At 40.9% G+C, this 25,155-nt stretch overlaps 1 protein-coding gene across 1 annotated transcript; it reads right to left on the minus strand.

Moving 5' to 3' along the window:
- Positions 1-874: 874 nt before the first annotated feature.
- LOC129101647 (guanine nucleotide-binding protein G(q) subunit alpha) lies at positions 875-23,626 on the minus strand. The gene is made up of 7 exons (XM_054611537.1): positions 22,485-23,626; positions 14,010-14,194; positions 8,382-8,536; positions 8,031-8,159; positions 7,455-7,584; positions 6,780-6,933; positions 875-5,916 (listed from the first exon to the last, which is right to left on the minus strand). The coding sequence occupies exons 1-7, from the start codon at positions 22,618-22,620 to the stop codon at positions 5,726-5,728; spliced, it is 1,080 nt and encodes a 359-aa protein (XP_054467512.1). The 5' UTR covers positions 22,621-23,626; the 3' UTR covers positions 875-5,725.
- Between the last annotated feature and the right edge of the window lie 1,529 nt (positions 23,627-25,155).

The following is a 25,155-nucleotide window of genomic DNA, read 5'->3' on the forward strand; positions in this document are numbered from 1 at the left end:
AGTCCTCGGACACTGCCATGTCTCCTAGCGGCCACTAGGGGTCAGAAAGGCCAACTGTGAGTGAATGAATGGGTGTCTGGGTTACAGTCTGGGTGTATGACAAACTTTGCATTTTCAACACTTTTGCATTTTGTTAGAAAAAGGAGAGGAATGGCATTCACAGTTTTAGTTCACAGCATTAGCAGTAATGTTAAAGTATCGTAATGCAAATTGTTTCAATGAGGTAAGCCTGAGTGTCACAGGTCAGTGCTCAGTATATTGATTAAAAAAACAACAAAAAAAAGGGTACAAAAACAAAGAATTGGGAGATCAAATTGGTTGTAAATAAATTCATGTAGATATCAAATGAAGAGCAAAAAGAGAAAACGAAGCTAAAGTCATAATTAATACAATTAAATACAATATAGGCCTATGACTCTGAATTATATTGTGATTTCTAGAGTAGTATACAATAATGGTACCATGGTAAAAGAAAATCATGAAATAGTGGTTGTGGATTTGTAGTAAACTACAGTCTCTTTCTTAAATCCACAAAAAACTGAGCAGGTACTTTGTAATTTGAAATGGTGCTTTTAAGAGAAGGGTTAGCCTCAGACAGTCTTTTCAAGATACGTTTTTTTACAAAACTACAAAACATCTAATTCTCTCTGAGTGTCTTTTTATCTTTTAAAGATCTGTGTGTGTGTGTGTGTGTGTACAGGCTTTGATTATATCAGTATCAGCAATGATAAACAGTAAATGTGAATGTGTACGTGCCCTGACCTTGACCTGTCCTTGTCATTCATCCACACATTGAAATATATAAATGAATTACGATTGTTGAGTATTGGGTAGAGCTAACCGTGACAAAATAATCACAAGCAGTCAGGTTTTTTTGTGCATTTTACTCTCTGTTTATCCACACTTGTGTCCTCTTTTTGAACAATGTTCTCAATACATACATGTTATAGAAGTCCAGTCTACTCTGAATCATCATGATTGCTTTGCAACAAGAACATTTACAAAAACATAAAGACTGAACATGTTATAATCAGTGGGAACAGTTAAGTACAAAGATTTCACTTTTCAATTGAGTCAGGGGAGGGAGGGTCTGTCGGCTGCTGTATTTATTTCAATGCAAATGTCAAAATAACATCTCAACTCCCATTTTTAAAAGGAAAATCTGGCTCATAAGAATTTGTTTTCTGGAATAGAGGTCATTTAGAAGGTGAGCACCAATTCTCAAGGATATAAAAAGCCGTGGATTTTATGAAATTTTATGCATTTTCTTTTTGTTGTTGCCTTAATTTACGTTTAAATGTTGTCTCACATCTAAATAAACTTTATTTATGGTGGAGTTAGGCCTTTTAATCCAGGAGGTAAACAAAGTTGGCTTCCTACCAGCTAAGTTTTCCTATTTTTCTCAAAGTATTCTGTTGTCTCTCTGTTGTCTTTTTGAGCATGTAAAACACATAAATCACCAACAATAACAGGGATAAAAGGAGAAAATTAACTTCCGAGGGGAAACTTCTCGTTGGCCTATATTATTCTACTTTGAATAAATAAAATATGTGTTCACTTTAATTACATTTGCAGTGCTTGACAGAGGTTTGTAATACAAATTGGAGTTCAAATACATCTTGACTTAGGACATCTGGCCGGTAGTATGGTGGGGAGTAATGATATAGAAAAGAAACATGGCGTTTCATTAAGAAACGTTGAGGGCCAGATTAATGAACAGGAAACATTTTCCATTATTATGATTGGAGATCATCATAACAGCACTGTGTCAAAATTAAAAATCATATCTTCAGTATGAAAGCAATCAGATGATACGTCTGAGAGTTAAAGAGCAGTTTATGTGAAGTTAATTTTCCGAAACTCAACCGTGTAATTCTACATGACGCAGTCCTCGATATACTGTATTCGTAAAACTGCTCTGCTCATTAACATACTGCATGAAATTTGAACAGCAGCAGAGGTTTCAAACTGTCAACGCCAGCTGGAGTCTGTGCTCTCTTAAAGGGGAAAATCTTGCCTGAATACAACTCACAGGTCCTCCCTCAGAGTAACGATGTGAACGAGTCACTCACACAGTCCTTTGTTGCTCGTATTTATCTAACAAAATCAAATCATCATTTGTATTTTTGCCAGTACAATATATATTTTTTTGATGTAAAAAGCTAAACCAATACATTAATAGTAGTTAAGTCTGTAGAAGTAGAAGTCTGTTTTTTCATCTTTTTATTATTCCTTGAAGCTCACAAACAAGGCCAGGCGCTCTCTGCTCACTGGGTTGAATGCAATGGGAATTGTTTAAACAAGAATTTTCCCTTTAAACAGTAAATAAGCCCCTTAATAACAGCAGGAACACAAGTTACTGATTACTTGTTGTTACGCTACAACAAGTAACCATCAAAACTGATAAATTGAAACTATAGTCCAGCTTCAAAACATCTCCTCTGGCAACCAGCAGAATAACATTAACACAGTTTTTAACATTCAGTTTTCCTTCTATCAGGCCCTGCTGTTGATAAATAGTTATTGTAAGATTTACTCAATTCTCACTGTGAATTGGGCTGGAAATGAACTTGTTGAAGCGGTTGTTGCCTGCCAAAATTAATCATCCTTGTAAGAAATTTCACCAGCCAGCTGAAATATCTGAAAACAACAGGACCTCCGAGAGACGGCTGGTTGCCTGCCAAAAGTAGCAGGTAGATGCCGAACAACAGCCAAATGTGGCAAAAAAACACTCCGCAGGTGGTGTGTGGTGGATTAGAGTCCAGGCTGTGGAACATACTACACATCCTGATGCAATGTTGTTTAATCGTAGTCACATCAGGCTGTTTAATGCATTATAATGCACTGTGGCTTCAGTTTTAAGACATGAATCTAATGCGACAATATTGATGAATGAAATCAATAGAAGGTATGTTCAGATTACAATTCACTCATGATGTTCTTACAATGTCCTGTAATGCTGCTATATTAGCTACACTTCAAAGCCGTTCCCAGGGATTCTTATAGCACAGAATAACAAAGAGAGACCACCAAGCCATAACCAAACACCCCTCCGGCTGCACAATGGGACATTATTGGCTGCACTAGCTTCACTTCTCATAAAAACACAGGTGCCTTTGCATGAGACTTCAGAGGCACAGCTTATTCAATAAGGCAATATGTACATGTGAACGGTTGTGTTTTTTCTCCTATGTTGTCATTTCATAAATAAAGTCTAAAATAATACTGTACATTTTAATGAAATGGTGGCAATCAAGATTGAAATGAAGTATAAAAAAAAAAAACAACAGAAATATAAAAGCACCTGTGAATATACCATCAAAATTAGGCCAAATGGTTGAGTCTTTTTTCGTGTACACACTGACTCTGAAAGACTCTACAATACTGAGTTTCTATTGGGCCGGAGGTTCATTTGAGGTGGTGTTAAGGGTGATGGCATTCCGGTTTAATAGCACAAACGATCAGATAAATACATCCTTAACACGATTTCTATACAAAATCTGAGCCAAAGCAACACTTAACCTGCCTGCCTTCCACCATGTTCTAGCAGTACTTGTTAAATAAAGCATACTAAGGTGGTGGGGTGGGGAGTACTCAGGATCACAAGGTGTGCGGTACACTAAGAAATCTCAAAGTTAATAAATACTTATTGAGACGCTGTGTGATTAAGTTAAATAAAAAAGAATAAGAATCAATGAGTTATGTGATTACACCTATATGACGAGTGCTCTATTCCTAAAGTCAGTTAAGAACTAAACTATTACAATTAGCCCTGTAGATTGGATTCAGTCTGCAGTTTTTCCATATAAAAGTCAATTTAACCAACTGGCTACTATAAGTACTGGCATACTGATCAATGTGTTTTAGGATAATGATATTCCTCTTTATGTCGTTCTGAAGCTGAACAATGTTTCTTAGCTGAGAAACAAAACTGGCAAGACACAAAATTAACATTCTCCTCTGAAAAAAAAAAGGAAACAAAAACAAACATGTAAATAACATTTTTTTTCTTCCAAAAACGAGTTAGCCATTAGACATACAATACAATTACATAGATACATATTTTCAATACCGCACATTCAATCTGCCAAAAAAGTAATGATTACAAAGCCAACAAAGATTCTGCCATATATATATATATATATAGAGAGAGATGTATGTACAATGATTATAGCATTCATAATTGCACTATGCCTCAATAAATGTAAAGTACAGGCTTATGTTTTAGGGAATTGTTACGAAAAAATACTTAAAGTAACGTGGAATGAGGGAATTGCAAATCAGAGGTGCCACTCAGAAAGAAGAAGGGCTTACTTTGGTACAAACTGAACATTGACACTGTGTCCTTTTACATAGGAATTAGCCAAATGTATTCTCCACTGCCATCGAACTAAAACAGCCGAGGAGCTGCGACTCTAGAATGTGACTGGATATTCTGTAGGCCGGGGGGAGGGGTTTGTAGCCACAAGCAAGGTTGTGGTTGGACAGTTTGAGCAATTCAGCACACTGGCTGGCTTCCTCCTCTCTGACAGCCTGCTAACTAACTGTGGCTTAAGTCAGTCAAACCTGTGTTTGTTTGTGGGGGGTACCATTGACTTAGTGTTATACTTGCAGGAGTTGATCAATAAATCAGTCTGTAAAGTCTTCATTCATTAGACCTGCTCTTTACCTGTCCTCAACACTTTTCGTTTCATTTAAGCAGCAAACCGCGTAAAGTGGAGTATGGTACTTGAGTCATTTTGGCATTGGCAATAAATACACATATTACCATAATAAAAAGCGTGAATGTGGCACAATTGAACATAACCATTTAACAACATGGACTCATAAACTATCCACTCCTCAACTCCCCTCAGTCTTTGTAAAGCAGCCAGCGGGATTATGATTTCCATTACGTGACAGAGCAGAGGTGCCTCCTCACCTGCTCGCTCAAAGCTCAGAAAGCATTTCAAAAGCCAGTTTCTCACAAACTTCTTAACTTCATGGTTTCGTCGCTGCTGAAGAACTGTTGCTGCTGGAGAACTGTCGCTCAGGCTATTTTCCCCCTCTGAAATGTGGGGAATGTACTTCCATGGTGACAAATTCTCTACACTTTTGATGGTAGCAAAGTCAATGTAATAACAATAATAATGATTTAAGTCAATCAATACCAAATCAAAATGAAATAATTTAAAAATCACAGTTTATACCTACTTAACAAGAGTCTTGCCAATCTGTCCATTGAAACACCCAGGACGAAGCTTCAGAATGAACCGATACTTAAGGAGGGAGGGTAAAAAAAAAAGGGGGATGAAAACTTGTATTTTCTTCTTGTTTTATAAAAAGGCAGGAGGCAGGGAGCACATTGCATTCGTTCCAGCTCTGATGTATCTGACTGACAAACAAAGCCCCCAAACCTCAAGTGCACAAAGTAGTATCTTTCTTTCTGTCAAAAAGCAAAAGAAAAGAAAACGAAACTTCACTATGCTCAAAGCCTTAAAATAAGCATTGTTCCTGTACATATCCCCCTATTTCAACAACTCCTTAAATAGCAAGATAACATTTACTTTGCTCACCCCTTGAGGACCAAGAGATCAACAAATAGCAAATAAATTAGTATTATGCAACCATTCTTTTTTCCCCCCCCTCTGATTATCTTCTTATGTGTGTGTATATAATCTATCTTTTCACAGATTGCGTCAGTCAGTGTGTGCTGAGGGCCTCCTGTTGGCGGCCCCTCTCCGCTCTACACCAGGTTGTACTCCTTTAGGTTGAGCTGCAGGATGGTGTCTTTGACGGCGGCAAAGACGAAACGGATGTTCTCCGTGTCAGTGGCACAGGTGAAGTGAGAGTAGATGATCTTATCGCTGTCTGGATTCAGGTCCACAAACATCTTAAGGATAAACTCTCGGCCTGCTTGGGCGTCCCGCTGGGGGCCTGGAGAGGGGAAGACGAGGCTCCATGAATGCATGAAAGTTTCTTTCATCACAGTGAGTACCAAGACGTTCAGAATACTTTTGACGGGATTTGATTCTTTTGCAGGCTAATGCATTTTAATCTACAGGGAAGCATCATTTTGAAATACACAATCCTCCATCCAAAATTATATCCTTTTTTATTTGCAATGCCACATACATCTTTATCTGCTCTGGAGATGCAGATATTTATAAAACACTTCAAAAACATTACACTTTTTTTGGTTCCTCTGGGGGATTATTGAAAGCTTTCCTGTTAGACCGTGATTGTTTGTATAATAGTCAAATTACTGCTGAAATTGATATTGCTTTGATCCTTTTCAAATCCAGCGGTAATTGTCATATATCAGGCAGGCTCATAATCTAAATACGAGAATTTTGTATTTATACAAGAATTTGACAATGTTACTATTTAGGTGTTGTGTTTGCTGCCATAATATAGTACATCACTGACCAACACAAACCGATATATGGACTCGGTGTTGGTCCAATACTATTCCTATGGCTGATATCTGGATGAACTGACATTCGGTGTTACTCATAACATCAAATTACCATTAATACAAAAGCCACCAGCATCATTTTCAGAATAAGTTCATTACCCTGAGAAATTCATGTTCCGAAACCTTAACTGTCTCACTATGTAGTTACACATGTGGACATGTAGACTATGTTGAAGTTTTGATGGCACTGACATCAATTTTAAACTGACAAGAAGATCTGTGAAAGTGTGCAAACTAGCAGCAGCAGAGAAGAGCTTTGTGCCCGGCTCAGATCTTTGTTATTTGAGCTGTACAGAGTTAACTCGATGCTGCTGTTACTCACCATCATACTCTGGGAAGTAGTCCACCAGATGAGAGTACATGATCTTCTCCTCCAACAGGTCCTTCTTGTTGAGGAAGAGAATCACTGAGGAGTTTTGGAACCAGGGGTACGTGATAATTGTCCTGAACAGAGCTTTGCTTTCCTCCATCCGGTTCTACAGAGAGAGAGTGTGATTGATCTTGTGTTTAATTGAACAAAACAACCGTTCTGAAAGCAAGCTTTAGATATCACAGCGCTAACATTGCAGTGTATTTAGAGTGCTAAACAGAATATCTCCTGTATATTAGAAAAACTAATTCAATGACGTCAGAATACAGAGGACATGCAGCTGGTCAGTCTTCTCCTAAAGGGCGCAAATACAGAGGACACACACACATATGAACACACACCTGCTCATTAATACACTTTAACAGACTGACACACATGCTATATCCTCTCAAAAAGGAGATGGCCCAAGGCGGTATTCAAACCAGCTGGCTGATCATTTACAAATGCTTTCCAAGGGGAAAAAAGGTGGAGCGCGGCCAGGCAGGAGGAGAGTGTGATTTCCATTGTTTTAAATAAGGAATAAATCATCTTCAACATCCCATCAAATAATGAAGCGTTTTGAAAGGATGAAGTTTGTTTGGACATGTGAAACTAAGCATTACGTATGGGCATGTTTTTATCAATCACCTCATTGTCCGATTCCACCAAAACCTGGTCGTACTCGCTGAGCGCCACCAGGAACATGATGGATGTGACGTTCTCAAAGCAGTGGATCCACTTCCTCCTCTCCGACCTCTGACCTCCGACATCCACCATCCTGTCACGGCAGCAACATCCAGGAGAGAGAAAACAGTCATTATGAGCGAAATGTTTGCAAATCTGTGTGAATCCTTTCTCAACACACTTTGAAGGGTTTAGGCACCAAAATGACTTGGTTTGAACAAGGGAACACATCATAGTTTGGGTTAAAATAAATAACTTTAATCCCTAAAGTAAATTCAGGGAGTTGTGTAGCCTGGGTGGATGCAGATAGACCCCTCTCGTGGCTACAGCCCCCCCTAATCACTACTGGGCAGACTGTGGCTCCAAATTACGTTATATGGGATATTTATATTAGGGTTAATTAGGGATATTTTGTCTTTTTTTGTCACTTTTGTACAGTGGGAGGAGGTGGAGAAGCGTTGTCCGCCTTTATATATAGTCTGTGTTAGTTACACAATTTTATTTATGTTTCTCTGATCCTGAATATATTTCTTTCCTCACCTGAATATGACACTCTGCAGGTCAAACGGATACTCAATGATGCCCGTGGTGGGGACTCGAACCCTCAACACATCCTGCTGGGTGGGAAGGTAGGCCGGCTCGGCGATCCGGTCCAACTGGTTCATGTAACTACAGTCACACAGAGAGAGGAAATGAACCAGGGAGAGTATTTGTCATCACGGAAACCATCCCAAAATATAACCCTTTTTCCTGCTTGATAGTCTTGTATTTCACCTTAAACATTTTAGAAAAAAGTATTTTAAGCCCCAAGCTCAATTCATACTCCACTCCAGAGTTTCTAAGTCTGGTTTTGACATCTGTATTGTTTTTTTGTTTTTTCAGTCTACTCACTATTTAGTGGAGTCTGAGAGTTGGTATTCCCTCCTTCGATCGTAGCACTCCTGGATGCCCGGGTCATTCCATAAGCTCTTGATTGCATCTACATAAGGATTCTCAAACATGGAGACCTTTTCTACGTCCACCTCTTTCACGATGTTTGCGTTGCCCTGGAGTAAAGAAACAAAAAGAATAACTGCCATGAGACACATCTTATTAACCAACACCATACAAAAAGTAATGCATCATTTATCAAAACATGAAAGATTTTTTTTTTTTAAATCCCAAAACACAGCAACTATAAACTTTTTTGATCGTTACATACGAGACATTTTGACTTCTGCTTTAACCTTTTAGGAGCTGTGATCTGTTGAAAAACACTTGGAGAACAATTTGGGGTTCAGTGTCGTTCAAGGACACTTCACAATGAGAACAGGAGGAGCCAGGGATCAAACAGACAACCTTGTGATTACAGGAGCACCCCCCTCTACCCCGCTGAGCCACAGCCAACCCCAATAAGGAAAGACAACCAACATACAGGTTATGCACTCCTAATTATCACTGGTTTCTTTTCTCACTCACTCACGTATTCTATATCCAGAAATTACTTTACACCCACAGGCTCCGCATGGACCTAATATCTGAAGCTTAAATCCCATCGGGGCTATTAAGGGGAAAGTTTTGCTGCTCCAGATCCCTATTAAAACTCCCCTGTGTCCAATGACAAGAGATGTGCCTGAATGTGAACGTGTTCCTCTTTTGCACATTGCACTAATTAAAAATAATAACATGACAGAATATAATATAAAAAATCCACAAGATGACATAGAAGACAAAATAGGTATCCAATAGATTCTACTTTCATGGGTGGGCTCGATTAGCCAATAAGTTAAATCATGACATCTACTATTAGTGCTGAGACAGCCAGTGTAAACATGATAGAAAAGTGTCATTTTCACTTCCTTTATGTCAGTGAACTCCTTTGTCAAAGGTATAGTACTTCCCATTTAACCCTTACATATATTAAAGCAGAGGGATGTCTAAAGGCATTCACTGGTTCTGTTGTACACATAACTTTGATTTTATCATAAACGTTGTTGTTGGCCGTCTGTTCATGGCACAATACTAGTATTCCAGTATTTTTCCACTCTGTACTGGATGTCTGTGTATTTGACTTCTGGAGGGATACTGAACTACTTGATTCTGCTAGGATAGACTAAGTATATTGTTCTTGCTTTCTTAAGTTGCTCTTAACTGTACCAAGCCTGCTTAAAAGTGTTAGTGTTTGATGCTGATTCTGTTGTTTCTGCTATTCCTGTAATCAGGAACTGCTTTGAGAGGTGTGCTTTAGTTTCAATAGGTCACTTGTCCTCTTAACTGCTAGGGGGAGTGGCTTACACTCCTGGCAGACAATGAGCAATCAGTAGGTAGGTCCTTAACCACTGCTGGTTCTTCAAGCAAAGACTTCTTGAGCGTGTACTTGTACGGGTCAGTAATTTGTTTATATTGACTACCATGTGTCTGCATCCTATTTCTGTCTGTTCCTCTGTCCGGTGGTCACGTAGACAGTGGGTCACTCCCAGGTGCCGTGACCCCACTAATCTCATCTATCCCACTCTCTCAGCCCATGGTGAGCAATTTCTAATTTCCCCAAAATGGAAATACTCTCTTGTCTCTGTTCCACAGTTCTCCCCGTCCTCTTTTGAATTTCATGCTGTTACTGTCACTTATCCAGTCAAGCTCACCATTGCTGTTGTGTATCGCCCACCAGGCCCTCTTGGTGAGTTCCTGGAGGAGCTTGACACACTAGCCTCGCACTTCCATGACGATGGCTCCGCACTCATCATGCTCGGCGACTTCAACATCCAGACTGATAAGTTAGAACCACTGCTTTCCTTCCTCTCCTCCTCCTTTGACCTCTATCACTCCTCTTCTCCTCCTACCCACAAGGCTGGCAACCAGCTGGATCTTATCTTCACTAGACACTGTTCTACTGCTAACCTCTCTGTCACTCCCCTCCAGCTCTCGGACCACTACTTCATGTCCTACTCCCTCTCCCTCTCCTCTTACTTCCTCCACCTACCCACATGGTTTCTACCCGTAGTCACCTCCGCTCCCTTTCCCCCGCTGATCTTTCCTCTTCCGTTACCTCTGCCCTCCCTGACCCTGAATCCTTCTCTCTCCTATCCCCCGATACTGCTACTGATCTTCTCCTCTCCACCCTTTCCTCCTCTTTGGACAACCTCTGTCCCTTCACCTCGAGGCCTGCACGCCTAACTCCTCCTGCCCCATGGCTGTCGGACTCAGTGCGTACTGATAGACGGAGCCTAAGAGCGGCTGAGCGTAAATGGAGAACAGGCAAACTCCCGGAGGACCTTCTTAACTTCCAATCTCTCCTTTCCACTTTTTCCTCCTCTCTAGCTACTGCTAAAGCGGCTTTCTTCCGCTCTAAAATCCTAACCTCTGCTTCCAATCCTAAAAAACTCTTTGAAACTTTCTCTTCACTCCTCCAACCCCCACCCCCTCCTCCTACTTCCTCCCTTCTCCCTGATGATTTCGCCAACTTCTTTGACAAGAAGGTAAACGATATCAGATCCTCCTTCTCTCAGCCCCCCTCCCTCCCTCCCTCCACCCTCTCCAGCTCTTCCCCCTCAGCTCCCCCTTCCCTCTCCACACCCCATCTTACCCTATTTTGCTCCCCTCTCCCCTAACGAGGTCCTCGACCTTGTTACATCTAACCGCCCCACCACGTGCTCCCTTGACCCGATCCCCTCCCCTCTTCTTCAGTCTATTGCCACTGAACTCCTTCCTTTCCTCACCCACCTCATCAACACATCTCTCGTCTCTGGATGCTTTCCCTCGGCTTTCAAGACTGCCAGAGTCACCCCCCTTCTGAAAAAACCATCACTTGACCCCTCTGATGTCAAGAACTTCAGACCGGTTTCTCTTCTACCCTTTCTATCCAAAACACTTGAACGCGCTGTCTCTAAACAACTGTCTTCCTACCTCCACCAGAACAACCTCTTGGACCCCCACCAGTCCGGGTTCAAGGTGGGTCACTCGTCAGAGACGGCCCTCCTTGCGGTGACAGAGTCGCTTCACGCCGCGAGAGCGAACTCTCTCTCCTCTGTCCTGATTCTCCTGGACCTGTCAGCGGCGTTTGACACGGTGAACCACCAGATCCTCCTCTCCACCCTCGAGGGGATGGGCGTCTCAGGGTCTGCACTCTCCCTGTTTGCATCCTACCTGACAGGCCGATCCTACCAGGTGACATGGAGGGGGCCGTGTCGGAACCACGCATGCTGACTACGGGGTTCCACAAGGTTCAGTTCTGGGCCCCCTTCTCTTCTCGCTCTACACAACATCTCTGGGTTCTGTTATTCGCTCGTCACACGACTTCTCTTACCATTGTTATGCCGATGACACCCAGCTGGTCTTGTCATTTCCTCCCGGTGACACCCAAGTGGAGGCACGCATTGCTGCGTGCTTGGCTGACATCTTGAAGTGGATGGCGACACACCACCTGAAGCTCAACCTGGACAAAACCGAGCTACTGTTCCTCCCGGGGAAGGGTTGCCCGCACCGAGACCTGTCCATCACCATTGATGATGCCGTGGTGACGCCAACTCGGACTGTGAGGAATCTGGGTGTGACCCTGACGACCAACTGTCGTTCTCAGCAAACATTGCATCCGTCACACGCTCCTGCAGATTCCTCCTCTACAACATCAGGAGGATTCGCCCCTTCCTCACTGACGAGACGGCGCAGGTGCTCCAGGCTCTGGTCATCTCCCGCCTGGACTACTGCAACTTCTGTCCTGGGCCCCTCAGTGGTGGAATGAACTCCCCACTCTGGTGACGTCAGGAGCTTGTCCAGAAAGCTCTCGGGCTGCGTCATCTTTCAGGCGCAGTGGTGGAATGAACTCCCCACTGCCCAAGTTCTCACCTCTTCAAGAAGCACTACCCTGAGCCTTCCTCGTAGCACTTATTGCATTCGTATTAGTTGTTGCACTTACTGTATTCGGATCCGTTCGCTGCACTTATTGAATTCGTATTCGTTTACTGCACTTATCCTATTCGTAGTAGTTTGTAGCACTTATTATATTCGTATTAGTCTGTTGCAATTATTGTTTTCGTAGTAATTTGCCTCTGCACTATACTTTTGATCTGGTTTATGCTTTAAGATGCTTGTTTAAGAAAGGAGATGCACTTATGACTTCTGGTGACTAGTAGTTCTCTTGAATACCTATGTTGAATACACTTCCTGTAAGTCACTTTGGATAAAAGCGTCTGCTAAATGACTGTAATGTAATGTAATGTCTCATACATGAAACGGTTGGGCTGAAATAGCACATTCGGTTTCATTCTTCATGTGCATGCACATGTGGGACAGGAAGCGACGGCTAACATAGATGATGGTGGTCAACCACAACAGCCTAGATTTAAAAAGCAGCTTTTCAAGTTCAATACAAGCTGATTTGCCATTTTAAAGTCTCAATGCTGACCGTGTCAACCTGTTCTTTCACAAAATCTCATCGTTATAAAGATAGGGATGTTACGACTAAAAGTTGTTTGTAAACTGTCAACATAAAGCCAGATATACAGTCTTAAGAACGCAACCAGCATGTGGCGGCATCTGTAATCTGTCAATACGGTCTGCCCTGATACTCAGAAATACATCCAAATACTTAAAACTGAAGACAAACTACCTTTTGTTAAAACAACAACATCTAACTTCTGATGTTAATAATAATTTACTGTGCAATCACATGTTCTGCACAGCACAATAATTGATCTATTACCATTTAAGGAAGTCCCTCCTCTAATGAAATGAATGGGAGCCAATGGCGACAGGTCAACTTGTTGATTTATGTTTATATATGGCAATGCTGATAAAATGTGATTAACCAAAAAGCATTTCTAAAAGTTCCACAACTTTTCAGTGCATTATTCATTAAACTCTTACTGGGTCCTGATACTTATCCCAAGATTATGATCTGACTTCAGGATATCACACTAAAATCTGTTAAATAATTAATCAACCCTTCGTAACCAAATCTCTAACAAACCTTTCAGCAAGCAATGTCTGACTGGACTGTGGCCAGGCAGGATGGAGCTGAAGCAGTGTGGTCAGCTGTCACCTCACATGGTCTGATTTATAAAAAAATAAAAGGGTTGCAGAGGTAATGGTGCTCCATTGCCTTTCATTTGTACCTCTCACAGGGAATACACTGCAAGTGAGAGGTTACTGTATCTGCTCCCAAAGCTATGATTACCGTTCGAGGGTGAGAAAGGAGGAAAAAAAAGACCTGCTGTAAAAATGATAAGAGTAGTGTAAGGCAGGTCGTTCGTGTAGATTTGTGTTTTTGTGTGTGCACTTATAAATTTGAGTGCACTGAAACACACAGGCAAACACAAATACACAGTGGGTGCGATAGAGGGCTGGAGTTCTTTGAGGACACAGGAAGTGTCATAAAGGACAGGAAACGATTAAGGATGGCTGTTCATAATAAGATAGACGGCACTCTAAAAATATACAAGGACGCTGTGGCCACTTTCTAGCGTCCTTTTATTCTCCCTTCACAACCGACGTCATTTCAGCTGAGGTAATTTGAAATGGCTTGTGAGAAAGTGTCTCATTTACCTTATTGTGCTCATATTTGTAGGGGACCTTGAGCGTCTCTGAGGCTCGGATCATGGACTGTATGGCTGTGAAGATGTTCTGATAGACCAGTTTGGTGAAGCCCCTTTTGTCCTCGTCAGAGTAACCGGTGCCGTGGATAATCCTCATCTGTTTGATGAATGTGCTCTTCCCACTTTCCCCAGTGCCTGAAAAAAAACAAAACACAGTGAAAGGGACCAAATAAATAGAGTTTGATTATTCTGTACATTTGCACAGGATTTTGTTTAGCCAGACATCACATTTGATGCCTTGTGTCAGCATTCCAGCTCCTTAAAAGGACATTTAGTCTTTTTTTGACATTCCTGGACCTCTTTAAGCAAAACAGAAACCACAACATAGCAACAGTTGGATTTTCACAAAATACTATTTAGTTAGTTAATTAGAGTTTTGCAATAGAGGACAGCCATCAATAATCTAATAATGTAGGCATAACTGGCTAAAAGGCTGCATAGAGCTGAGGGAATCTGCAGAGTTGGCTGATAATTCTCTTTGGTTTCATTACTCTGAACAATCGTTTTTACATCACACATAGTCATTTGAGACATTATTAGTATAGAGTGTGAATTAATAAGCTATAAAGTTAAGTAAAAAATAATATATGGCTTAATTTTGGAATGAAAGTCATTCTAAATATTTAACATTTTAATGCAAGGACTTTTCCTGAGGGGGAAGCTGAATCATGGCTTTTTGTAACACAACATCCTGTCTGGTAAGAAACATTAGCACACACATGGATACACACAGGTGTACAGCACATGCACATAGACATACAGTATGTACTCACTTCCTCAGTCAGTCACACATCTAATATAACGTACTGGCTGCTTTCCTCACGGCCTGTTTGCTTGGTCTGGTGGCAGACCAAGAACAACATCTCTCTTCTCTCAGTGGTGACAGGGACTATTTGGGTGTGAAGAGCCGGGGGTGTAATTTCTCTTTGGTTCATTGAGAATCTTGGCAGACCAACTGAAAGGTCTAACTCTACCTCACCACCAAGTCTTGAATAACTTTGGCAAGAAGGAGCGTATGTGTGTGTTTTGCATTTCAGTGGCCAAGAGATGTGTGCTGCTTTCCAGTGGGACCTAACGTTTCTGTTCTAAAAGTCTGGAAGTGTTGCACTCCTTTATATTGTATAATATAAACTCTATTTTAGCCAAATTAGCCTGTCTACTGCGGGCCCACAATACAGACCAAACTCTTAACAAAACCAAGCTAAAGACTAAACTAGTGCTGAAATACCATAACCTTGAGTGAACTATTGTATCGTTGCCAATTTAGAAGCCTGGAATGAGCAGGAAAGGCAGTAACAACAAAACATGAGTTAGCAAAGTTACTCCTGAAGTGCTCTTGAACCAAACACTTAACCCTTAAAAATACAAATTCATGTTGTAAGGTGCATGAAGCAGAGAGGAAATGTTACCACGTACACAAAACCTTTGCTAATTTATTATAATATTATACATTTAAGCTAAATATACGACATTGTTCACACTGTAGCTGTTGCGTTGTCCTTTGGTGCTCTTTAAAATATGCACCTTGTAGCGCCAAAGAGTGGGTGAGACTTGTCCCCACCGGCTTTCCAACCACACACTCTGCCCACCTACAATTAACTATTACATTAACCTCAATGACAAGTAGTAGTTGTTGCAGGCCACAAATAGTGTTGCACAAGAGTTAATGCCTCCCGGCATCCACCCTAAAAATAGACGCATTCTACTTTATAAAACAGACAAAGTGGAACAGTGAGGAATCTAAAAAAATGAAATGAAATGCCAGTGGGTTCTGGATTTGAATGGCACAAAGGATCTGGGTCTCTCTTCTGTGGCACAGTTCTGATCTCCTTGTAGCTGTTTAAACCTGATGTCCTCACACAAGAAGAGGAATGTGAGTGGCTCATAAAATCATCTTTAGACAAAAACCTTTATGTTATAGGTGCCTTTAATTTGACATGTCTGACCTAAGAAATTTGAGCTGGTATGCTGTTATTCAGTTTTATGTTACATATGGTTATACATTCCATTCCAGTTATATGGAATGTAATGTTTTTCAAGACACTTGACTTCTACTTATTAGGGTTTCTTCTGGGGATCCACCCATTCAAGAAAATAATCCTGACAGAATAAACTTAATGTAGAAGATAGTATCCTACAAGACTACAGCATTTTATACAGGTTACCCTTGGTTAGAGAATAATAAAAGGTTATTCAACCTTGTTTAACCGACAGCTGTATGTATAATGAGAAAAAATAGATATTCAAAAGCCTTATATTCAGGACATTTCTGAATATTTCTCCAAAATATTAAGGGATTGCTTGACCACATCTGGGTCCTGATGGATCTCCTCTATAGCACCAACGAGCAACATTGTGAAAGAAAGAAAGACAGAGAGTACGAGTGAGTGTTGGAGGCTGCTGAGTCACCTTTCAAACCAAAGCAGTGACCCAGGATTAACCCTGTGACTGTGGTCAGCGTGAATAGTTCCACATTACATCTGAGGTGAGTGTGTCTTATTCGTCCTGTGACTCGTTAACATAGTCCAGCTCAGTGGCAGGAAAGGGGGGACAAAAGAAGAAGGCAGGCTGCTCCGTGTCTGTGTGTGGTGCATTCAATCACAGGTGTAACACTCTGGACATTTGAAACGTGACTGTGAGGTGTCAAATATTCACAACACACGCTGACCCAACTTTAGATGGTAGAACAAACAGCACATATTGAAGCCATAAAAAGGATGTTGTTCGTTGGCCTCAAGACACAATAGCATCATTGTTGGCTTTGCACAGAGATGCCTGCAGCTGAGTTTTTAAGCCAAAGGATGCAAGAACACCGATGTGATGCTTGATCATCCCAATAATAAATGCATGAGTGAAGAAGAGGAAATTAATTCACCACTTAGAGCAAAGCATCGCCTCAAGGAGAGAGTAAACACGGAGCAGACAGAGGCCATAGTAACATAGTAGTCTTTAAATAGTCTGTAGTATCTGTGTAGTAGTCAGATCTAGAAAACACAGTATTGGTTAATTCAGATTCATCCTTTGGCAACATACATGGACCTGCTTCTTCCTATTGCATTTAAGGGGTCAAACACTGCTTGGTCCTGATTATGAACTATTTTATATGGTAACAATAGAGTTAGTATCCGATCAAATTCGTACATGTTTGCTGGAATATTATGCTCTCAACAATGAATTTTGCTCCTCTCTATGGCAATGACATGAACATGATTTTGAGTTTTTTGCAATTTCATGAATTGAACTTTGTTCTAGGTCAGCAAGAGAAAATCTCAAGACAAAACATGAATTTGATGTGTGAAAAAGATGCCGTTTATATCATGTCAATGCCATGCAAGACCGAGATTAGGTCAAGAATTGAACTGCATTACTATACCTGCTAAGGTGGAAGTGAATCATATTGTAAGTTTTGCTCCTCTGCACTTTGTATAGCACGACTGTTAACTTGGCTGAATTCATATAAGAATCATATGACGTGTTTAGTGCTTCCTCTCACAAATACAACCATGTGCTTGTTAAAAGCTTGTTAAAAGTTGTGGTGGACTTTGTTGAGTCCTAGCCTTGAAAAGGAACCAACAGCTTTCATCCATCCGATAAAAGCAGCTGACAGCGATTGAGCAGATCAACACTTTTGTAAATGTTTCTGAGAGACGACGTGCAAAATTTGAGAGTCAAAAGTGCAGTTTAAATGCGTTGTAATGCTGAAATGATTTTTAAATGTATCTAACTGTGCACCCTGTGTCCTACAAAATCATGTTCCTATACAACTAAAGTGCACTCTCAACTATGTTTTGAGGAAAAAATATTTTCTTCTGGACTAAATGGTTGCTTTCTTAAACTGTTATAAAACGTGTAACGAAAAAAAACATAACAAGAACACTATAAATCTACATTATTGGATTTAGGCAACAAAGCTACTTTGTTAGGTTTAGGAAGAAACTTCATGGTTTGGCTTAAAATGACTATGAAATCGAAATAAAACAAAAAGGCAAAGTACTTGATGTTCAGGCAACAAAACTACTTTGTTCTGTGAGTATGTGTAAGTTTGTAAAGGGGGTCAGTCATCAGAAACTAGGTCCAATGGTCCCTTGAGGATTGGAGCTGGGCTGTGCCACATTTGTAATTGAGCATTTTTTAATCAATTTAGCAGATTAAGACCTGCCTGATAATGATTCATGTTAACCCTTTGGACTGTAAACAGACGTTTCACACCTTAATGCTAAATAAATAGAAATCTGATGCATGCAATACCTAAACGATTGCAACAAGAAAGTAAGTACTATGCAGACATTATACATCTCTATGAATTTTACTTTATCCTACAAGTGTAAAAATGAAGGGCACCAACTACAGATTATTTCCCATTTTATTAATCTGCGGGTTATTTACTTGATTAACCATTTTGATTGTAACATGTCAGAAAATTATGACAAATTTGCATTAAACTTTACTAGAGACCAAGGCAACAATAATAATTTTCTATCGATGGAATAGTTGACTTCTCTCTCATCTTTTCAGCTCTAGTGAAAAACGAAATCCATTTTATTTCAAGTAGTTAATCTGGTTTAAAGGTATTTAAACAGGTTTGGCCTTAGTTGGCATAAAACAATATCTCAGTTCACTTTGAGAATACAACTTTGAATAAATAATAAAAAGCTACCATCCTAGGAGACCCTGCACTACACAAGTGCTCTTTCAGTGGTTGTCCTTCTGTGTGTTGTGTATGTACAATAAACATTGTATTCATTATCCACACAAACATGGACGCCCTATAAAGGATCAATGGAATTTGGTGGGTTGATCATAGTTATCACAGCTAGTTTTAGATGTCAGAAGAGCCCTTATCTCCTGCGCAATGAGCTCACCAAAACAAGCTCCAATAACTTAGTTTATAACAACGATAAGATTAACTCAACTTAACTCAATAAAGATAACAAAATATCTGATATGATTCATTAGGGGGTATCTACAGAAACTCCTTTTTTAACAACTGAAAGGTTGGCAGCCTGGAAGGAAGAAAATCACTCTTAAATCAATACCTCTGGAGGATGGTCAGCCTCAAAATATACACAATTTGTAGCTAATGTACTTAAATAAACAACAATAAAACTATGAAAAACTAATTCTCTATTTCTTTCTGGTCTCCAGCCGCTATGTCACCATTCCTCGGCTAAGCTGCTGCTTTTCTCTCCTCTCCATTCATCTTGAACTTCCTATGACTGCACAGGTTTGGAATCTCAGCTAATGTAGCAGAGCCCTCTTCTACCTTCTTTCCTCTGCCGCTTCACATTTCTCCAGACCCAATGTCATGCTTAAAGAGGAGAACTTCCCATAACAACAATCTAATTCTACTGGTATTCCTAATTTACCATCATTTAACATGGAATTGCCCTCATAATGTCTTGCCGACCAAATAAACATTGTTTTAAACTAAATGCCCCCATCACCTGCATATTTCAGAAAGTTTGGCAGGAGAAGGAGAAGTGCTCTTCCTTATCTCAACAACTGGTGAAGTGCCCTCTAAGCATGGTCCACTCCTCCTCCAGAAGAGGAGCAGCTCACTCAATGAGCCTTGATTGGACAACAAGACAGTCACTTGTGCCGACTTCTGTCCTAAAGAAAATTCTAACCATGCAGACGGATCCTACTCGATCTTTGCTCGCCTGTCGCGTTGGAGGGTCCCAGATTAATTCTCTGTTGCCACAGCAATCTCATTTCTCTGAAAGAAATATGTCAAAAATCTAAGATCAAGTCCTGATCTTTATGTTATTATGCTCCACTTTATTCTGACAAAATGTAAATTTCTGTGTTGTGACCAACTATGATCTCATCTGACGGCTGTTAGCATCTTACGATTAACTTAATAAACTATATCTTATTTCCTACCCTGGTTTGAATGTGAAAAGACACAGACTTTGGAATAAGTCTTGTTAACTGCTAGCATTATTGTTCCCAAATGATTCAAACATTTTCACAGTAGACACTTTGACTTCTCATAGCAAGTAAAGCACAGGTGCCACTAATAATAAGAACAGTGATGATGCTTTTTGGCCATGCAATACAGCAATTATCAATGTTATTAGTTGGCACAGTACATTGTGTGGAAAAGCTTTTGGCCTTGTTGGTTAACATGACGTTTTGAGAATAAACAGGTAGGAAAAAAAGACTTGGCTGTGATTTATTTCGTTGTAAAACACAGAGGTCCGAACTGTTCTAATGGATTATGACTGTGATTTAATTTTCAATTTATGCGTTTATGTTCATGCTGGAAGAGATCAATTTCAGCAGCTTGTTCTTGCGGAGATGCCCCGCCTCATTTGGACATCGATTTTAGCAGGACTTATCCTGAGTCACCTATCTTAGTTTAGTGTCTCTGACTCATTAGCTGGCTTTACACTGTGTGTGTGTGTGTGTGTGTGTGTGTGTGTGTGTGTGTGTGTGTGTGTGTGTGTGTGTGTGTGTGTGTGTGTGTGTGTGTGCCAGTGAGCTCCTAAGCATTACACTATCAAAACCCCATCCTCCTCCCGCTGCTTGTAATGTTCTTTAACTTGCTCATTTGTTGTTTTGTGCCAGATCCCACGGGATGTTGCGCAATTAGTGAGATGAAAAAAAACTCACAATACACAGATAGCTAATGGAGCCATACAGAGCATGCATAACTTCCACTGTTTAACTAGTAAAAGAAGCGGTGGAGTGTGTATGAACACATAAAATGCTTTCAATGTGAATTCAGAGCACTGCATAAGCTCGTATTGAATGAGTTCTAGTCTCACTGATAAAAGGTTGATTGAGCGATAATTGTTTTGTGAGCTCAGCCACGTTGGTGTGAGGTCACACAAATGGTTCACCATTACAGGAAACTTTTCACTCTGCTACTTAATGGATTGTTTATTCCCTGCAACTCAATGTTCAAATACATTAATTGTAAGCATCCTGTCATTAGAGGCATACTACTAAAGCACTGAAATGTAACACTCTGTATTGATAGGGCCGACTGATAAGCAGCTACTACACAAAGAAATACATGTTGAATATGTATCATAATCATTAATTTGGTTTAGGCCATCAAATCACAAGACTAACTATTGAATAAATACCATACAGTCATGAGGAAAACAGTTTGTCCTCAGCCTTCATCATCATCACTTTTTGGTTTGGGTCAGTGGCTGTTTACCCGTTTGCATAATAGGCGAATTGTTGGGTATTAAAAGAGATTAGAGGAAAACAACAACACAATTATTTGTCCCGGTGGCAGTCAGCCCCTTCAAATCCTGTTAAGGGGGATTCATTTCATCATTGTGTTCCAACAGGATGGCAAAGGAGAAACCTTTCTCCTCCAACCTCTCTTAAAACATGCCTAAAGAGAGGGAAAACCCTTGCAAGCCTACTTCAGAAAGTATAGTCTGGATGATGCTATCTTAAATCCCAGTCTGCTCCCACACTTCTCCTCTATGCATTTTCTAAAGGGACTGAGATCAGGAAGAGAGGGTTCTGGCTCTGCTCTCCACAACCACGGTCATCACAACTAATGGGCTTTTCAGTGCAAATCGAATGAGTGATGGTGAGTAAATGATTTGTTTTCCTCAAATTTCTCCAGTATGACAAATACTTCGACAAGATTAACACCCACCCCCCTATCACAACCTGACACTGTAAACATGCACAGGTAACAAAGAATTCATGGCACAGTTATTTACTGACTACGAGTCTATCTCAAGTTATTGTCTCTGCTACTGCTGCATTATTTTGCTTTATGATTCAATTAGTTTGACGATGATTCAAATGTATATAAAAAAAAAGGTGGATGCATGAGCATACCACCACACAAGACTCTGTACATGATAGGACAACATGCTTCCAGCCTTGCACCACAGACTGACACCTGTGATATAATCACTGCCAGGGTTAGCTGTTGCGCTGCAATACTGCCTTGATTACTCCCAATAAAAGGCTAGACTTTGGCCCAGCCAGTGTTTTGACACACTCATAAGCTCACCACCTGGACGGGCCCTCTAGGCCTGGCTGCACAGGTTGCTGTGTCAGGCCAGTGGATGCATGGAGAGGTAAGAGGTGAGGCCCATGGTGACTGGTTTCCAGGACAATAACTGGACACTAACTGGTCGCAGTTATTCAAATCAGGTGTTGTTTTTTTTTGGTTTTCTTAAACGCTGGGAGCTCTACAGGCCTGGCTGGGCAGCATCTCCTCCCTCTGCTGACCTGCCAATCTATGCACTGGACTCACAAACACCGAGGTATTTCAACCATGCATTCCCCAACTTCACTCAGGTGGGAAGCCCCCATTATTACACCCCCACCCCCTCAGCACCCCACCCCCTGCTCGACAAATGGTATTTTTGGGTGTGAGGAATCCGGGCTGTGCGTCCCCCGGCTCCTCTCCTCTCCCCGTGTCCCTCCCTGCCCAGCTTACCGAGAAGCAACAGTTTCAGTTCCCGGCGTGCGTCCCTCTTGTCCCGGCGGAGCTGCCTTTCGATCTCGTCGTTGATCCTCCGGGCTTCCTTCGCCTCCTCGCTGAGGCAACACGCCATTATGGATTCCAGGGTCATTCTCGCTTTCTTTTTTTTTTTTTTTTTTCTTTTTCTAACACTCCTCTTCTTACTGATTCATTCAGATTTCAGGGTTGAAAAAAGAAACAGAGGCCCGTGAATGCCACAAATAACGTCCTCTCGCAGGCCCACTCACGGTGAATTAACGCGTGGACGCCTTTTCGTAATAATGAGCCTGAACAGCGCACAGATTGTGGTGGAAAGGGAAATTAGATATTTGAAGAATTATTGACACCCCCCTCCCTCCCCCCCACACTGTTTCAGTCCGCTTTCTTTACCCAAAGCTTCAAAAAATACTGTCCAAAGCGGTCTGAACTGTATATATGTGCGATCTTAATTGGCGTAATCTGCTTTTCCCTTCTCAATATGATCAACAGATCCTTTTAACACACATCTTCCGTCCTGCTCTGTGTGATCTCGTTAAGCATTTCCACTCGTGTCCGGTCACACTCCCCTTTCAAAGTCTCCAATGTTGTTGTTATTTTTTTTTTTTCTCCAAAAAAATCAACCAAAAAAAAATAAAAAATCCCACCGTGTTCACGTTGTGGTCCGCCTGTGATGGCAGTGAGGTTCACCCATGAATAAAACTGTCCGTTTTATTTCTTCCAATGGCTCGACTCCCGGGCGTGGTAAGGCAGAATATGGCGGACTTTCACTCCAATCCGCTAGGCTGGGATACAGTACAGTTATCTCCCTCTGTCTGCTCAGAAAAGCCAAGAAAGCCACACATAACATGGCATTGTGTCGATGCAAACACAATCAATATCCCAGTTCGTCTCAAGAGGCGTTCACGTCCATATGGCTCATCAGTCGGGGTGAGAAGAAAAGGAATACGCGGCCGTGTTGTTGCTTCTCCCCTCGGCCAATCTTCTCCTTTTCCTCAATTCTCTTCATGTATTTGTATTACAGAGGCCATCCACTCCTCCGCTGGCAAGGGGTGACGTCGGCCTCCCATCGACGAGGGGGGAGTGTCACGTCAAACAAACGCCACACAAGTATTTATACTCCAACCTGTGGAAGAGAAAATGTGCATGAATGGAGCAGCCGAGCACGTATATCAACGTGGGCGTGGGCGTAAATAGAGGACAATCACACTTAAAACTCCGATTTTGTGCTGACTTTGTGGGAAGAGTCATCACAGTCACAATGGGCTAGGCTAAATGTCAGTGAATGTGACGTATTATAATGGCAGTATAAGATTTTCTTATATTGCCAAATTGTTTTGTAAAAGTTTGTGATGGCTTGATGAACATAGTGGAAACAATATCACATGTAGGCCTATGCAGACCATTACATATGAATATATGTTGACATTTTTTTTGTGGCGGTATTGTTTTACGGCCTCAAGATTGTTTTACGGCCTCAAGATATAGATAGTGATATTGTACATTCCATAAATTTGTAATTCAGTAGGACTAAATTGTATCCACCCTTTGTAATAGTTGGCTCATCTGTGCCATATGCCTTTAACAAACTGGAGAGTTACACAGCAGTTGTTAGTCACAATATTCTAACAACAGGCCCACACACTTACAGATTGATGAAACGATAAGTGGATTGATGGATAGATGGATGTTAGAGGTCATATCATGTAACCACAGTTGTTCCATTATGATCATCCCCACTCTTCTTGCCTGAGCCATTAGTGTTATCAGTGAATCAGTGTCCTTTTTACTTCTGCCTTTTCCACAACCAGACATTTGGCTATCATACTCATTATTGAAAAGACAGTCAATCATGTTATAAGTTGAGACTTTGTTGTGTGAGCTGATTTGTTTTGGGTCTGGGGCTCTAAGTGAGTCTTGGGCCGACAGTGGACTTCTAGGGGGGCTATCTAATGAGAGCAGTAATGACATTACATTACATTACATTACAGTCAATGACCCTGGGTCCCAAACAACATTCTGAACTTCTCATTTGGATCCCAATCAGATTAAGGTCCACAGCCATGGTAGCATGAGCGCTGAGCTGCTTTATAGGCCAGTTTTGGTTTCAAGGCTTGTGTTCAAGGACTGCCTGAAAATTCACTGATAAAAAATATCCTGCTTGATCTACTCAAAAAAATTAGGACATTTCTGGGTAATGTTTTGATTCTTATTTTGGTAAAAGGCCACAGTCCATGTTCATTATTTAAAACATTAAAATGGAATCATCTTATTAGCAAATGGGCATTTGCATAGCAAAGTTCAGGACTTTTAAAATGCTTCATAAAAGAGCAACATTACTACAGCATACTCTCAGTGCTTCCAGCAAAGTGTGACGTACATCTCTAGGTTACATACAGCAGTGGTTCTCAACCTTTTTTCAGTGATGTACCCCCTGTGAAATATCCCTAACCAGCGCAAAGCATTTTTGGTTGAAAAAAATATGTAACACACAGCGCTGTGCCATCAGTGTCTGATTTATTAAACTGTCAACACTGAAGATTGCATTGTGGCATTGAATTCAGTTCATGAACTTACACTTATATTTTATTGAATATTTATTAAATAACTATTTTGAAAGGATTTTTGAATGGATGCTAATTTTAAATAT

The sequence above is a fragment of the Anoplopoma fimbria genome, chromosome 13 (assembly GCF_027596085.1).
Source record: "Anoplopoma fimbria isolate UVic2021 breed Golden Eagle Sablefish chromosome 13, Afim_UVic_2022, whole genome shotgun sequence".
In the NCBI taxonomy this organism is placed as follows: Eukaryota; Metazoa; Chordata; class Actinopteri; order Perciformes; family Anoplopomatidae; genus Anoplopoma; species Anoplopoma fimbria.

Bases quoted from the DNA above. Each gene is read 5' to 3' on its own strand.
- LOC129101647 (XM_054611537.1), bottom strand. From the start codon at position 22,620: ATGACCCTGGAATCCATAATGGCGTGTTGCCTCAGCGAGGAGGCGAAG. The intron at 8,537-14,009 runs GTAAATGAGACA...TCTTTACTCCAG, and splicing joins ACAAATATGAGCACAATAAG to GGCAACGCAAACATCGTGAA. The intron at 5,917-6,779 runs GTGAGTAACAGC...TCCCCTCTCCAG, and splicing joins CTACTTCCCAGAGTATGATG to GCCCCCAGCGGGACGCCCAA.